This window comes from Orycteropus afer, unplaced genomic scaffold (genome assembly GCF_000298275.1).
Source record: "Orycteropus afer afer isolate SDZICR_OR568_19922 unplaced genomic scaffold, OryAfe1.0 scaffold00007, whole genome shotgun sequence".
In the NCBI taxonomy this organism is placed as follows: domain Eukaryota; kingdom Metazoa; phylum Chordata; class Mammalia; order Tubulidentata; family Orycteropodidae; genus Orycteropus; species Orycteropus afer.
The window spans coordinates 27,301,915-27,316,391 of NW_006921594.1; the positions used below are offsets into that span (position 1 = coordinate 27,301,915).

The 14,477-nt window shown below is 34.6% G+C and overlaps 1 protein-coding gene across 1 annotated transcript in view; it reads right to left on the reverse strand.

Moving 5' to 3' along the window:
* The window catches only part of SEMA3A (semaphorin 3A), a 298,555-nt gene extending 284,288 nt beyond the window's left edge, over nt 1-14,267 (reverse strand). Inside the window, exon 1 of the mRNA XM_007944923.2 lies at nt 14,156-14,267. Coding sequence (XP_007943114.1) covers nt 14,156-14,267 — 112 coding nt within the window. The remainder of the gene's footprint in view (nt 1-14,155) is intronic.
* Between the last annotated feature and the right edge of the window lie 210 nt (nt 14,268-14,477).

Genomic DNA, 14,477 nt, shown 5'->3' on the forward strand with positions numbered 1-14,477 from the left:
CCAGGAGAGAGGTGGTGGGTGCTTTGGGAGGAACGGTTGGTGAAAGGGCTGGAGGGAGGCAGCATGTCTGGCCTTGCATTTATAGGCCTTGTGCTATTGATGGTGATTCTGCCTTCCTCTTGTGGGACTAGAGGAGTTCAGAACATGTGGCCTCCTTGTCCTTTTTGCATTTACCCATAGAATCTTTCCATATTGCAACTCAAAGCTTGAATTTTTTCTTCAGTTCTTTCAGTTTCAGAAATGCTGAGCATGTTCTTCCCTTTTTCTTACAGGTCACACTAAAGAGTTTGGGCTCATTTATTACTCAATAAAAATTTAGATAGAGGAAAATATAATAAGAATTGCATTTCAGAAGTAAGTATAGCCAAAAATGACAGAAAGAAGACACAACAATAAAAGATGACTGCTGCTATAAGGCAACTAATGATGAAGGCCTGACCTTATACTGAAAGGCAGATTTGAGAGACAGAATGAAGAGGTAGAAACCACAGCACATTGCAACTGGTTATATATGGGAAGTGCCAAAGATTCTAAATGCTACTTCATTCCTTTCTGGTTCTCCCTTGCGTGACACTTCTCCCTCTCAAGACTGAAGGAGATGCCCGCTACTACTACCAATCCTTCTGACCAGAGACACAGTAGATGGTCGCAGATAGAATGGGAGAAAAATGTAGAACAAAACTGAAGCTCTTAAAAAAGGCCTGACCATTTGAACTGATAGAGACTAGAGGAACCTCTGAGATTATTACCTTAAGATACTCTTTGAATTTGGCACTAAAGCTACTATTAGAGGTCATCTTTCAACCAAATAATAGATTGATTTATAAAATAAGCAGTATCACCCTGAGTAAGGTGCTCCCTTAAAAAATCAACTATATGAGACCAAATGGGTCAACATTTACCCAAAAACAAAGATGAGAAGACAAGGAGGGGAAAGGAAGGTAACTCAATGGAAATGGAAAAAATGAAAATGTTGACATTGTAAAAACTGTAACCAATATCACAGAACAATCTGTATGAAAATTATTAAATGGGAAGCTAATTTCCTGTGAAAACTTTCACCTAAAACACAATCTTTTTTTTTTTTTCAGAGTCAAGGAGACTAATTTGTTTTTTACTCAATCAATATTTGTTTATAGATATAAAGCTGAGACATTTGGTCTAAAATATATGAGAGTCACACCTCTCTGTACTAGACACAATGTCTAGTTTAGATCATTAACTGTAAGTGTATATAAGGGGAAAATTTTATGAAAATTTAAAGTGGCAAATCAACCATATTAAGAAACTGTCAATTTTGTTTACACTGCTATAGTCTAATCTTCTAAAAATGAAACCTTCCTAACTTTCTCCCAAGAGAAACACAGGAATTTTTATCTTTGAGGCTTGGGAATTTTTCCATGCCCTCAGTGGAGAACTAATAGGTTCTCATTTTCAAGAGAATAGCCTTCAGCAAGACTTATTTGGATGGTCCTAGAACATATCAGTTGAAGACTGTACTTCTAGTGAAAAAGGGGAAGTAGCCAGATTCAGGGAAAAAAGGGTTAAATATTTCAAACCTGGGAAGAGAAAACACTATTATATTAGGGCATCAGAACTGTATCCTGCTCACATCAAGCACGCCGAAGATAGAAGGACCTGGGAGTGGAAATTTGTACACACCTGTAGAACAAGACACTACTTATTATGACCTGGAGTCCAGTTGATGGTGAGGCATAGTGAAAGAGGCTTTGTAGCAACTTTCTAGAATACCAGTCCCTAAGAGAAGAGCAGAGAACCCAGTTAATCAGTGGCATCATACAATAGCAGGTGCTCTGGGAAGGTAGGCCAGCAAACATGAGAAGAACTCAGTCAATTATGAACCTCAAGATCTGACACCAGGCAAAGGGAGAGAACCCTTTCAATCTTAAAACAGGTAATTACCAATCAAATATAATGAAACATAAGTATATGTGACTTTTCCTGTATTTGAGAGGATGGTCACACACAAAATATATAAACACATCAATTTATATAGCTCCTCACATATACAATTCTGCATGTGGAAAGAATCAGACTATCATAACCAAAATTCCAGAAGTTATTTTTGCAGTCTGAGTCATGACATACAGTGAACTACAACCTTGTCTGATATATTATGAAATGTTCTGAGACTTTCCTAACCTGTTTTTCCTAAAGTTAAATTTTTTTCTTAAGTGATCCACAGAAACATCCTAATTGATGACACATTTCTACGTGAATTAAAATACACAATACCACATCTTAGTTTAGTTTAGTGAGTAGCATCTGGAACCTTAAAAGCTTGTGAGTGGCCATGAAAGAAACAAATACTGAGCTTTACTCATCCAGAGCAAAAGAGAAAGAAGGAAACTAGACACACAAAGAAGACACTTGTCTACAGACTAAAAGTCAATACGAATACGAACCATAGCCTCTTCTACCCTGAGACCATTCATGGATGGTGACTGGCTTCCACTGATGACCTTTTGATGAGGGCCACAATAGATGGACCTTGATAGAATGGGAAAAAAATGTGGAAGGGAACTTCAACTTCTTAAAATAAATAAATAATAATAAACAGACTTATTAGAATGACACTGGAGGACTCCCCAAGACTATTGTGCTTGGATACTCTTTAAACCTTGAACAAAAAATAGCTCCTGAGGTCACATTTTTAGTTAAATCAGGTTGGCACACAAAATAAGAATATCACCCTTGCGTACTGTGCTCTTTTTAAATATCATCTATATGAAAGCAAATGGTCAACAATTACTTTAAAACAAACATGGGGATCCAATGGGTCAGGAAAACCAGATTAATGGAATGACACAAACAGAAAAATTGAGAATGTCCATGCATTGAGAAGAAATGTCACAGAAAAATTTGCGAAGAAATTGTTGAAGAGGAACTTAAGCTGCTGTGTAAACTTTTATGAATAACATAATAAGATATTATGTTCAAAATACAGGATATTACTTTGCATTTAAAGATATGTTATAGAACAAAAAAATACATTGAAGAGGAGATTTTAATACCCAAGTCCTATCTATAGATGCCATAGGTGTCTTCATGTTAAAAAAAGAAAATAATTCATAAAGCAGGAATTGCTCTTTTAATAATTGTTAGCAAATAGGTTAAGAAAAATAAAGTAAAGCAGACCAATAAGAATTAAAAAGGGAAACAAGAAGAAACTAGCATTCTAAACCAGTGTACAGTATTTCATAATCTCAAGGATCTATAACAACAGCATTTTACATATTGGATAACCAAGATCAACTTCCGTTTCTTTTATCCTTTGACTAGAAAGAAGCCTGGCTCATGTGTTGGATAGTCAAATTCCCAAGGCGAGATGGATTATCTCAAGTGTCCATTGTAAAGAAGTCCTTACAAGTTTGTGCCACTCGTCACTAGGATCCCATTTCCAGTGAAAACCATACAACTACATATTCACCTAGCAAAGTCCCCACTCAGCATGAACAGCAACTTTAAGTTCTCCGTAACAAGGAGCTTATAAAAAGTACAGATTTTGTTTCTATATTGCATTTGAATGCAGGAAGAGATATAACAATATTATATAGATTATATCGAAAAATAGGAGCTCTGGAACCAGATTGTTCCTAGAATTGCTTCATTCATGTGGAATAATCTGATTTTTCTCTATTATTCTCTTAGCATATCTCACTAAACGTAGTCAGAAAAGAAAGTGAGACTATTCTGAAACCAGAGCTCTGGTGGCATAGTGCCTAAGGCATTTGAGTGTAACCAGAAGGCTGGTGGCTCAAACCCACCAGCCACTCCTTGGAAGAAAGATTGGGCAATCAACTTCTGTAGTGATACACCCTCAGAAACCCAAGGAGGGGTTGCTATGAGTTAGATCCAACTCACGCAGTGGGTTTTTGGTTTGGGTATTGAAAAATGATGTTATTCTAAAAAAAATCACGAACGGTTTTTGATAGTGGTAGATACCACTCTTCTCTAATATTCTTTCTTTATTACATTCATCTTAACTTTGAAGACTCATCTTCCTTTTCAAAAGCCCCCTATGTCTTTAGATGTGATACTAACTTCCTCAGAAATCTTATATTCACTTATTTATCAAATAATCTATTATTTCATGAAGATATCCACTAAAACTATCTTAAATATTTTTATTTACTGATGTATTTATGTTTTTGTTTAGCATTTTAAATGTACGTACTATTATGCCCAATAGTTCTATTTCTCTGAGTTTTGGGAACATGGCTTAGGTGTATATATCCTACACATGGATACAAGTAGGAAATAGTTACTAATTATAATACTAGGCATTTGCATAGCTAATGAAAATTTAAGTTTATTTAAATTGGTTTTTAAAGATGAGTACAACAGAGCAGATTTTATGCTCTTTAAATTTCAAATTTCAAGGTAAAACTAAAAAATTTTGGACAATTATAGAGTCATAAGCATTTGTATACTTCAAATTCAACTACAGGTATGTTGTTGTTGTTATGTGCCATTAAGTCGGACCTGACTCACAGTGACCCCTCCTTGGGTTTCCGAGGCAGTATCACTACGGAAGTAGATTGCCCCATCTTCCTTCCAAGGAGTGGCTGGTGGGTTTGAACTGCCAGCCTTCTGGTTAGCAGTCAAGTGCCTTAGGCACTACACTACCAGAGCTCCCAACTACAGGTATAGACAATTGTATTTAGTTTTCCAAAACAGATTCCTCAAAGATTGGGACGAGGCCATAATCTTTTTCTTTTAATAGCATATGATTTATACATATCAGTTTTTCTGATAGTTGTCCTACCTGTTCCTGATAACACTTCTACCTTGTCCCAAGATTAGCATATTCATTTAAGAATTCAACATCAAGCATTTTAAATTAATTTATAGTCTGTAATTTATACAATTTTGATCAATCTATAGATCTATAAATGGCATGGGCAAATCAGTTTATCATTCTTCCCTACCTCCTCAATTAAGGAGCTCTGGTAATGTAGAGTGCAAGGCATTTGGCTGCTAACCAGAAGGTTGGTAGTTCAAATCCACCAGCTGCTCCACAAGAAGAAGATGAGGCAATCTACTTCATAAACATTTACAGTCTTGGAAACTCAATGGGGGTCATTATAAGTCAGAATTGACTCAATGGCAGTGGGTTTTTTGGATTTATCCCCTCAATTACATGAAATTAAGATTTTAAGCAAAGAACTCAACATGTATTTTGGTATATTTACATTTCACCAACATTCCTACGGCAAGCTTGGAAGTTAAGGCTGAGAATGAAAGTGGATGTTACTCCCAAACTATTGAGCTCAAAAACGGAAAGAAAGAAGCTGGCTTGGAAGGGCATTGAGCAACTGTTGATCTTGGTAAGTGCCAGAGAGGAAGCAAGGAAAGTTTTGAAATGCTAAATCTAAGCAAGTTGTGAGAAGGAAAAAGCAAGATTGCTCTCGATATGTAGATAATTGAAAAATAGTCAATTTACAATGTTAAACAATTAAACCTTCAACTTTGTTTGCTAAGACTGATGCATAATATTCATTTACAATGAGAGTGAGGATGAGACATTTTTCTTTATTGTTAGTCACTATTTCGTTTCAGAATAGTCTCACTTTCTTTTCTGGCTATGGTTAGTGAGATACGCTAAGAGAATAATAGGGAAAAACCAGGTTATTCTTCCACACGCATGAAACAATTCTAGGAACAATCTGGTTCCTACAGTCTTCCAAGTTGGATGTATTGTTACATAATCTGTCTTACCTGCAGACACACAAACATGTCCATGATACTTTCTGCAGTCAGTCCAGGTATAGGCTTTGTTCAGAAGGAGGTATTGTTTCTGGGTAAACCATTGCCCTCACATCTTCTGGCACCCCTAAATGTTTATGCTAGTAGCTAACACTACATTTAGTTTCTCTATAATCTTAAAATGTACAGTTTATTTACAATGACTTGATCTATTATAAATTTGCATCATTTGGTACTCAGTAACAGGTATTTTGCATTTCAAAACCAAAGTATTCCAAATGAAGCACAAAATCAGCCAACAATGAGTGAATCTGATAGCCATCAAGAATATAAAGATGAAAAATAATACAGATTCAGCCTCAATGACCCAACAATCTGACTTAACAAAGATGATTTACTAAAGTAGTTTTGCAGACTAAAGAAGCTATTTGACATGCAGATAACAACTCAAGTCAGTGATGTTGAATTTTATCTATAAAGATATGCTTATGATTGTAGCAACAAATTAAGTTATTGCATAGTTTAGTCAACATTGTTTTCCATGTCACATCTCTCCAAGCAAGGAAAGCTGGAAATGCAGGTTTAATGAGTTATTCAGGAGCAGACAAGACTCCCTGAATTTGTGGTCCTTTTCAATTTTATAAGTTTATAGAAAATTAAGAACAAGCCATTCTTCTATTTATCAACAGAATTTTATTTTTTGCTTATCATCATTCCCTAATTCAATTCTAAATTGTGTATTTTCTTATCCGCGTTTGACAGAGTCCAGCTTTGTTACTGTTTGGAAATAGTGTGTGAATTCCCTACTTACACTGATGTTTATGTCTTGGCAATAGAAGGAGATAGTAGCTGGAGACATTCAGACTTACTTGTGTCAGATAGAATGTATTGATTATTCCATATGTTTAATTGTGATAATAATTAAAAAACAGCCTAAAAACAAGATGAATCATTCTTTTAAAAAGATATCAAGTGCAATTTTCTAAGCATTCTTTTTTATTCTTAATTAGCTCTTCTCTAATTATAAATGATGGTGATAAAATATGGCAAGGCAGGCTGCCTCATTCCTTTTAAGGATATTTTATACTTCAGGCTTACAATTGTATATACAGAGAGAGACAGAGACAGAGAGAGAAAGAAAGTGAGCTCTGGTAGTTCAGTGGTTAAGCACGCAACTGCTAACCAAAACAATGGCAGTTCAAGTCCAACAACGTTTCTTCAGAAGAAAGATGCAGTGGTCGACTTCCATAAAGATTATATCCTTGGAAACCTTGTGGGGGTAGTTCTACTCTGCCCAATAGGGTTGCTATGAGTAGAAATCCACTGGATGGTCATGGTTTTGGATATATATTTATAAATCTATGTATCTATATCTGTATCTCCACTCCTCACTTATTGGCATGGTTAGGTTCCAAAGATCAGGTCACTATGCAAATTCAGTGTTATGCCAGGAGGAGGAGGATGTGGAGGTGACCCCAGAGCCCAGATCTGAGGAAGTGCTGTGCCACCAACACCCCAAGGCCCGGTTGTTAGGGCTAAGGCTGGAGTGGATCTGAAGCCTGGCGGCTAGTCGAGAGACACGGCCTCCAGAAAACAATGGGGCTAGGGGTCAAAACGGTTGGTGGGGGTTGCTGCCTTTGCCCATGTTCCACCTCCCACAACTGCCCCCTCTGCAGTTCCATCCTGCTATTGCCACCACAGGCTGGGCAGAAGGACCCGAGTGAAGCATCCCTAGTATTGCAGGGCTTGGAACTAGAGGAAGAAAGCCTGCAGACCAGCAGCTGTTTGGAAGAGGAGCTCAGCAGCCAGGGCCTTGGAAGAGGAGGGGTGGCCAGCTTCTGCTGCAGTCCCTAGGCCCCAAATGACCACCAGTACTGCTCCTGCTGCAGTACTTGCTTCCTCCAGAGCATGCAAGTAGGAGGAAGAAACAGTAGCAACCTCCTATATAGCACGTATTGTTGTGAGTTGCCCTGGAGTTGATGGTGACTGATAAAAAACTCACTGCCATCCAGTTGGATCCGACTCATAGCAACCCCTCCTTGGGTTTCCTAGGCCATGTCACTAGTCACCTCTTGGTAGAATAGAAATTGCTCCATAGAGTTTTCAAGGCTGTGCCTTTTCAGAAACAGTAGGTCATTAGACCTTGTCTTCCTAGATGCCGCTGGGTGGGTTGGAATGACCAACTTTTCCACTAGTAGTCCAGACTATACCTGAGCTACACAGTTGCCTATGACGATATATATGTACATAGACATACATAAGAAGAATGTACATACGAACTGCTGTATGAAAAGTGAATTTACTCTGTAAATCTTCACCCAAATCCTAATAAATAAAAATAAAAAAAAGAAGAATGTACATACATATATCCTCCCATAATTTTGTTACTACTATTTCACATATTATTTTGCTTTATATTTTACAGAACAACCTCCCATATAAACTCTAATTCAAGTTTTTCTTTTTTTTTTTTTTTCCCAAACTTGAAACTATTTACATTTTTGGGTTAAAATGTACCAAAAATGCATGCAAAGAGCACAGCAAGACCTTTAGGAAGTTTCACTTTGCTGATGATTCGCTTTTGTGCCTGTTACATCTCATGACTCTTAGGCCAGTCTTTCCAAACGTGGCCTCCATGAGTTACACTATGTGTATTTATCCCAACAGACTGCTCATTTTCCAACTAATGAAAGAGCTGTCACAAATTGGTAGTGCCACCTATTAGTGGAGGCATAGAACTGCAAATCATGATAATTCCTTTAAATAGCACTTAGATGCTGTTGTTGTTGTTGTTGTTGTTTTGCTGTCGAGTCGGCGAGGGGTAAAATGCATCCTAAGACTTACACTTGTTCTAACTTATGTTTAGAACTACAGGTCGTTTCTGAGATGTATTAACAGTGTATATTACATTTATTTTATTTGAATATTGTCATGAGTTTGGAGGTTTTTATCTATATTCCTATCATAGCAACAACTGATTATTTTTTCATAGACTTTTTTTCTCAAGAAGGTTTAATAAACCCGATATTTCATTCAATTAATATGTAATGCTCTATGATCTGATATCATGACTTTGTATATGAAAGTTATTATATAATGATCAATTCAAAATGCGTATCAGTACAGTCTCTCTATAAGTTTTCAGATAGTTTCAGATAAAAATCCCATTAAGGTAATTTGGATTTTATATTTTAAAATTCTCCAAAAAAATGTGATGTGATATTTTGACCTATGGAATTGTGATACACACATGTCATCAGATTTAAATCAGAAAAACTGTGATAAGAAGTTAAAACATACAATTTCTTACACCTGCTTGGTGGTGACAATAACTTTAAAATATAAGGTACTTAAAGCACACATCTAAAAATATGAAGACAACAATATGCAAAATGTAATCCACAATAAAATTGCATATTCAATATTAAATATTGTAATCAGTATTTTAAGTTTTATTTTTGTTATGAGGGGTTTATTCTTGTTGAATTTATTCCTGAAAGATTCCTCAATTGTGTTAATTCTGGAAATAGAAAATATAAACATAATTGACCAAAAATCACATCACATTTACTAAACTGTGTGATAACTAAAAATCACAAAATAAAGAAAAATTTAGATATTCATTAACTTATTTGACTAAATATTGAGGAGCCCTGTTGGTATGGTGGTTATGACTTGGCTGCTAACCGAAAGACCAGTGGTTCACCAGGAGCTCTGGAGGAGAAAGATTTGGCATCTCCTTCTGTAAAGATTTAAAGCCTTAGGAACCCTATGGGAAGTTCTATCCTGATCAATAGGGTCACTATAAGAATTGACCCTACACCAATGGGGTTTAAATATCTAGGTGTTACAAATCACTGGCAGTAGTGGGATTTTAGAAAAAAAAAACTCATATAAAAGGAAAAACTAACCTAAGAAGTTAAAAGAATTGGAAAAAAATTCAGTATTCACATTTGTTTAAGATAGTAATAACTGAATGTCATTATCAAAATTTGGTGGACTAGTGGTCTAGATGGAATGTTTTTGTAGTCTCTGTTATTTTCCTAATTGCTAAAGTCTACACTGCTTAAATTATTACTTCAAAGGTCAATCTGGTGGCAGCTTTAAGCAGAGAAGCCACAAATTGGAGAGTTTCATGAGTCCTCATCTGATATGACCAGAGTTGGAGCAAAAGATGGGTGACTCTTTTATTTTATTATTTTGTCAGGACATAGTTGTTGAATGGATGAATAAAACTTCTGCTCTCACTGTGTTTAAATTCAAGATTTCAGAAACAAAATATAATTTTTAAAGTTAACAGAATTTGAGAAAAAAAAAAAAACATGGTAAATCAGAGACCTGCTACCAAATATGCAGTGACCACGTTTGAAAAATAAAAGCATTGCAAGGAATTTATAACTTCTTTGCTCTGGGCATTTTAGTTATCCTTTTGCTCCTATGTCTTTCCTAGACATGTTGAGTAAGGATATTTTCAGTATAAGATATATTCCATCCTATCTACACTTTGTGAATACTTGACAGATCATGAAAACTCTTCACGGGACTCAAAAGATCATGCCTACCTACCTTATAATTTCTCTTTTGACTATACGATGAATGTCATTTTAATACAATAATTATTTCATTTTAAAGAATTTTATTATAATTCACAACCTGTAGATTGCTGGGAAGATTCTTTCCTCAATCATAAAATATTTATTATATTCAGCATTGTCATATTTATATCTAGATATAGATATCTACAGACATAGATATGTAGATATATATAACATACACACATACATATATGCAGCACTGCTTTGGAAGAAGCAAAGAGTATCTCTGAAAGGAAGTCAATAATTTTAGTTACTAAATAATTATTAATATTAATTTTTGAAATGATCATAACACTGAGCAAAAGGGAAAAGACAAAAAACTTACAAATTTTACTTCAGAATTTTAAAATAAAAATTATTTTCTAGTATCCAAAAATGTGGATGAGAATATCTGACTTAACTTACAATAATTAAACAACTTGACTTTGGGGAACAAAAAAACTTTTAAAAAAAGACAAAAGAAAAGCCTTTAAAATGTCTTCCATTTATTTCAGTTCTATTTACTAAAAAAGTCCTCCCTGTGAAGGTAAGGGCAAGGACATTTATTTAACCTTTGTATTCACATGATCACATTAAGAATTGCATGTGTCTTTGATTTCTACTAAAAGCTGAAGCATGCGATGGCCTGGAAACGCTCATTATGTTGAGTGTTGGAACATTTGTCATTTGTTTAAAACTCAAACCTAATGTATTTCTTCATGATTTTCATATATTATTCTGAAGACTTCATTGTACCATACATTCCAAATGGAAGATTATATGATTTTCTGTTATTTCATGAGAAAGGTAAAATTAACTAGTATTATAGGATAAACAGTTATTCAACAATTTTAAAAAGAAGCATGTTAGCATTTAGCTGTATTACATATATTTAAGGAAGTCAAAGGAATCTCTGAGTAAATGTTTCTTGAGGATAATTTGTATGTGGCTGCTGAGATTTGCAGAGTTCTCACATTTGCCTCCCCCACAAGGATTCTAAATCAGGCTGGTTCAGAGGGAAAGCCAGCATACCCCACTCTTCTAATATTATCACTTCTCCAGATGGTCCTGAAAACATCTATTCAATCACTTTTTCCTAGAAAGTGAAGAGGTACCTTATTAGATATGTATGTATATCCACTACAAAGGCTGCTTTCTTGTCTTCTTTTTCTTTCTCATTTAACATATCAAATCTCTTTCATCTCCTACCAGGCACGATGACAAGTGGAGAGTAAGCACAGTGATTGCCTGAAAGTTCTTCTTGGCAACCTGAGCAATGAGAGAGTTAATGGTGGATCTTTGAAAACAAGTGACCATGGGAAATTAGGGTTGGCATGGATTTAACTCTTCATGAATCATGCTGGAATATTTTTAAGGGCCATGCAGTGGATGTTTTAACCATGTTTGACATCTAGTTAGAGAGTAATAGCAGTCGTGCTTTTTTTCTTTTTTTCAAAAAAAACAAACAAACAAAAAAAAACCTCTATTATAGTTAAGAAATGAAGTACTGACAATTGGCTACCAGGCATTTTCTTTAGTGAAACAAGTGTACATGTAAGACACAAAAAAAGTAAACGACAGATCAATAAAATGACAGAAGAGAAATTTCTTGGCTCATTCTTTTTATTCTTCTTGCTATTGTTCATTTCACAGTTTGTTTGACCAAATTGCCAAGCTCTAGATTTATCAATAAAATTGTTTCATAGCTATAGGGAAGTTTTTAATTTAAAGGGAAGTGGAAGTAATTTAATGTATGCCATTGTTAAAAAAAGGTTTGTGAAGATAGTGTTATGTGTGTGTGCACTGTCAATATATACAGTTTGCTTCATCAGATAACTTTAAAGCATGTGTACCTAACAAAGTGATATTCTAATTAAATGACATCTTTCTCATACATAGAAAGAATTAATGATTCTATAATGGACAGTAACCTATTTCAATGGAAATAATATTTCTTGAAAAAATACAAAAGCATGATTCTCAAATTTTATTTTATTTCATAATTTATTTAGCACTTAGACAAATATTTGCAAATCAAATAGTAGGTTGTTTAAATGTACTTTATGATCTCAAACTTGTTACTCTAGAATTAAGGCACATAGTCATTTATATCTTTAAGAACAAAAGTTACATGTAAAACTTACTGATAAAGAATATAAACTTGAATACAGTGAACTTCCAACCCAAGAATTACGTGATGGCACCCTTTCAAGGAGGGAAAATAGAAAGCATATATTGATGAAAACACAGATGCTACATCATCATATACTATGGAAATGATTCAAAGGTGGTTACCAAATATAAATGTAAACATAGATTTAATTAAATGTTTAATAAATACGGTATGATTATTTTTAATCATCTTGCATTAATGAGTAAAATTGTCATTCTGTTTGCTGATGTATAAAATCTATTTTCAATTTAATACTCAAGAAGATATTATTATATCAAGAAAGACATGTTGTTGTTGTTGTTGTTGTTTGCCAAGAAAGACATAGACTTTTCCAATTCAATGTATTTTTATCTAACAAGGTTAAGTCCAAACAAGGGCAATTAATAGGTGTTTAATTTTCTAATTCAAAGTGTGAAAATTACATCCCTCTTCCCTATTTGAGTTCCTCATTCCCACCAGAGCATTCAGAAAGAGATTTTCCCCATTATGTGAAAATTAAATAAAAATTATCTGGCATAAGAGCAATGTACAGTAGACAGACATCTCTACAGAAAGATTCAGTCATTTTCTTTCATACTATAGGCTAAAAATGGAACGTAATTGGGAGGTTCCCACTGCCCCACCCCCAATTCTAGAAATCTGAGACTCATAAGAAATCAACACCTTAGGGAATAAAACTACTTGAGTTAAACCAGTTTAATCTTCAACTCCATTTTAATAATACTTGTGTTTTATAAATTATTCTCTGTCATTGAAAGTTATATGTGTCATTTTGGAATCTATGTTAGTATTACTTTACACATATATCTATAAAACCTATCTACACAAATGTAGAACAAATATTTTCTTAAGAATTGTCATTAAAATACAAGCATGCACATTAAAGTTTAACCAAAAAAATTATTTAAAGATTAGCAAGCATATGATCATTGTTCTTTTTAATTTTCCTTTCTTAAGTTTATACTTTTTAAAAGGGAACTTCATACCACCAACCTATGCAACTAGAGAGTGATGTCTCTTCAATTCTCACTGTAGTACATATGGAATTAAATAACATTTCATTTCAAAGGCTTTAGCTTTACACCAATTAGCCAAATATACTGTCTTTTGTATAGTCATAACACACTGTAGAAAAACTAGTCTGTTCTCTCCAGTTTATATTCTCTTGGCAAACCACGATCTACTGCTTATGTTAAGCATCTGATTGTCAGATTTGAACAAATTGAATATTCATGATGATAATTAACTATTTCATGTCTAAACCTAAGAAAATACAATTTATCATAATCATTGTTATAGGTGAGATATGCACATCTACAAAGGATCATTTTTGTATTAGTATTCTAAAAATATTTTAATATAAGTAAAGTCAGATAAATTATCAGAACATAAAATATGATCACACATACAGATCACCATGTACCAGGCATGCAGTTCTTCCCTGCAAATGTGATTAAATGTTCTTTGTTTGCATTTAAATTGTCAGATATCAAGCACGAGGCATGCTTTCACAAAAGTGTTTAAATCATCTGGAAATATACTCGTAATCACGTAGGTTCCCCAGGTTAAACTAAAGGTTTGATGGGTTGGATTGGGGAGGGAGTTCAAGGAATGAAAAGGAGGTGGGGGAGGATTAGAAAGCTGGTCAAATAAAGGAAAAAAGAAAACAAAGATTTACCTTTATAGGATAATTTCAGCCTTGGCACATTGTTCTTCCCGTTTTGATAGTTTGCTCTTGCTGTAAGTAATACTCCCCAGAAAAGACAGGCAATCCTAGTGAACCAGCCCATGCTGCAGACGCTGTAGGTCCTTATGCCGCTTCGGTCTTTCCTCTGGTATTGTGCAGCCAGAGAAGTTCAAACAATCTGGAAACTGGAGGTAACAGGTGATTTAGGTCAGTTTCATTCATAAATGCAGATAATCAGACCTCCTGGCAACACTAACACCTCTTCTTCTGTAACAGTCACTGAAGCACAGAAACTTCAAACCCTCCAAAAAAA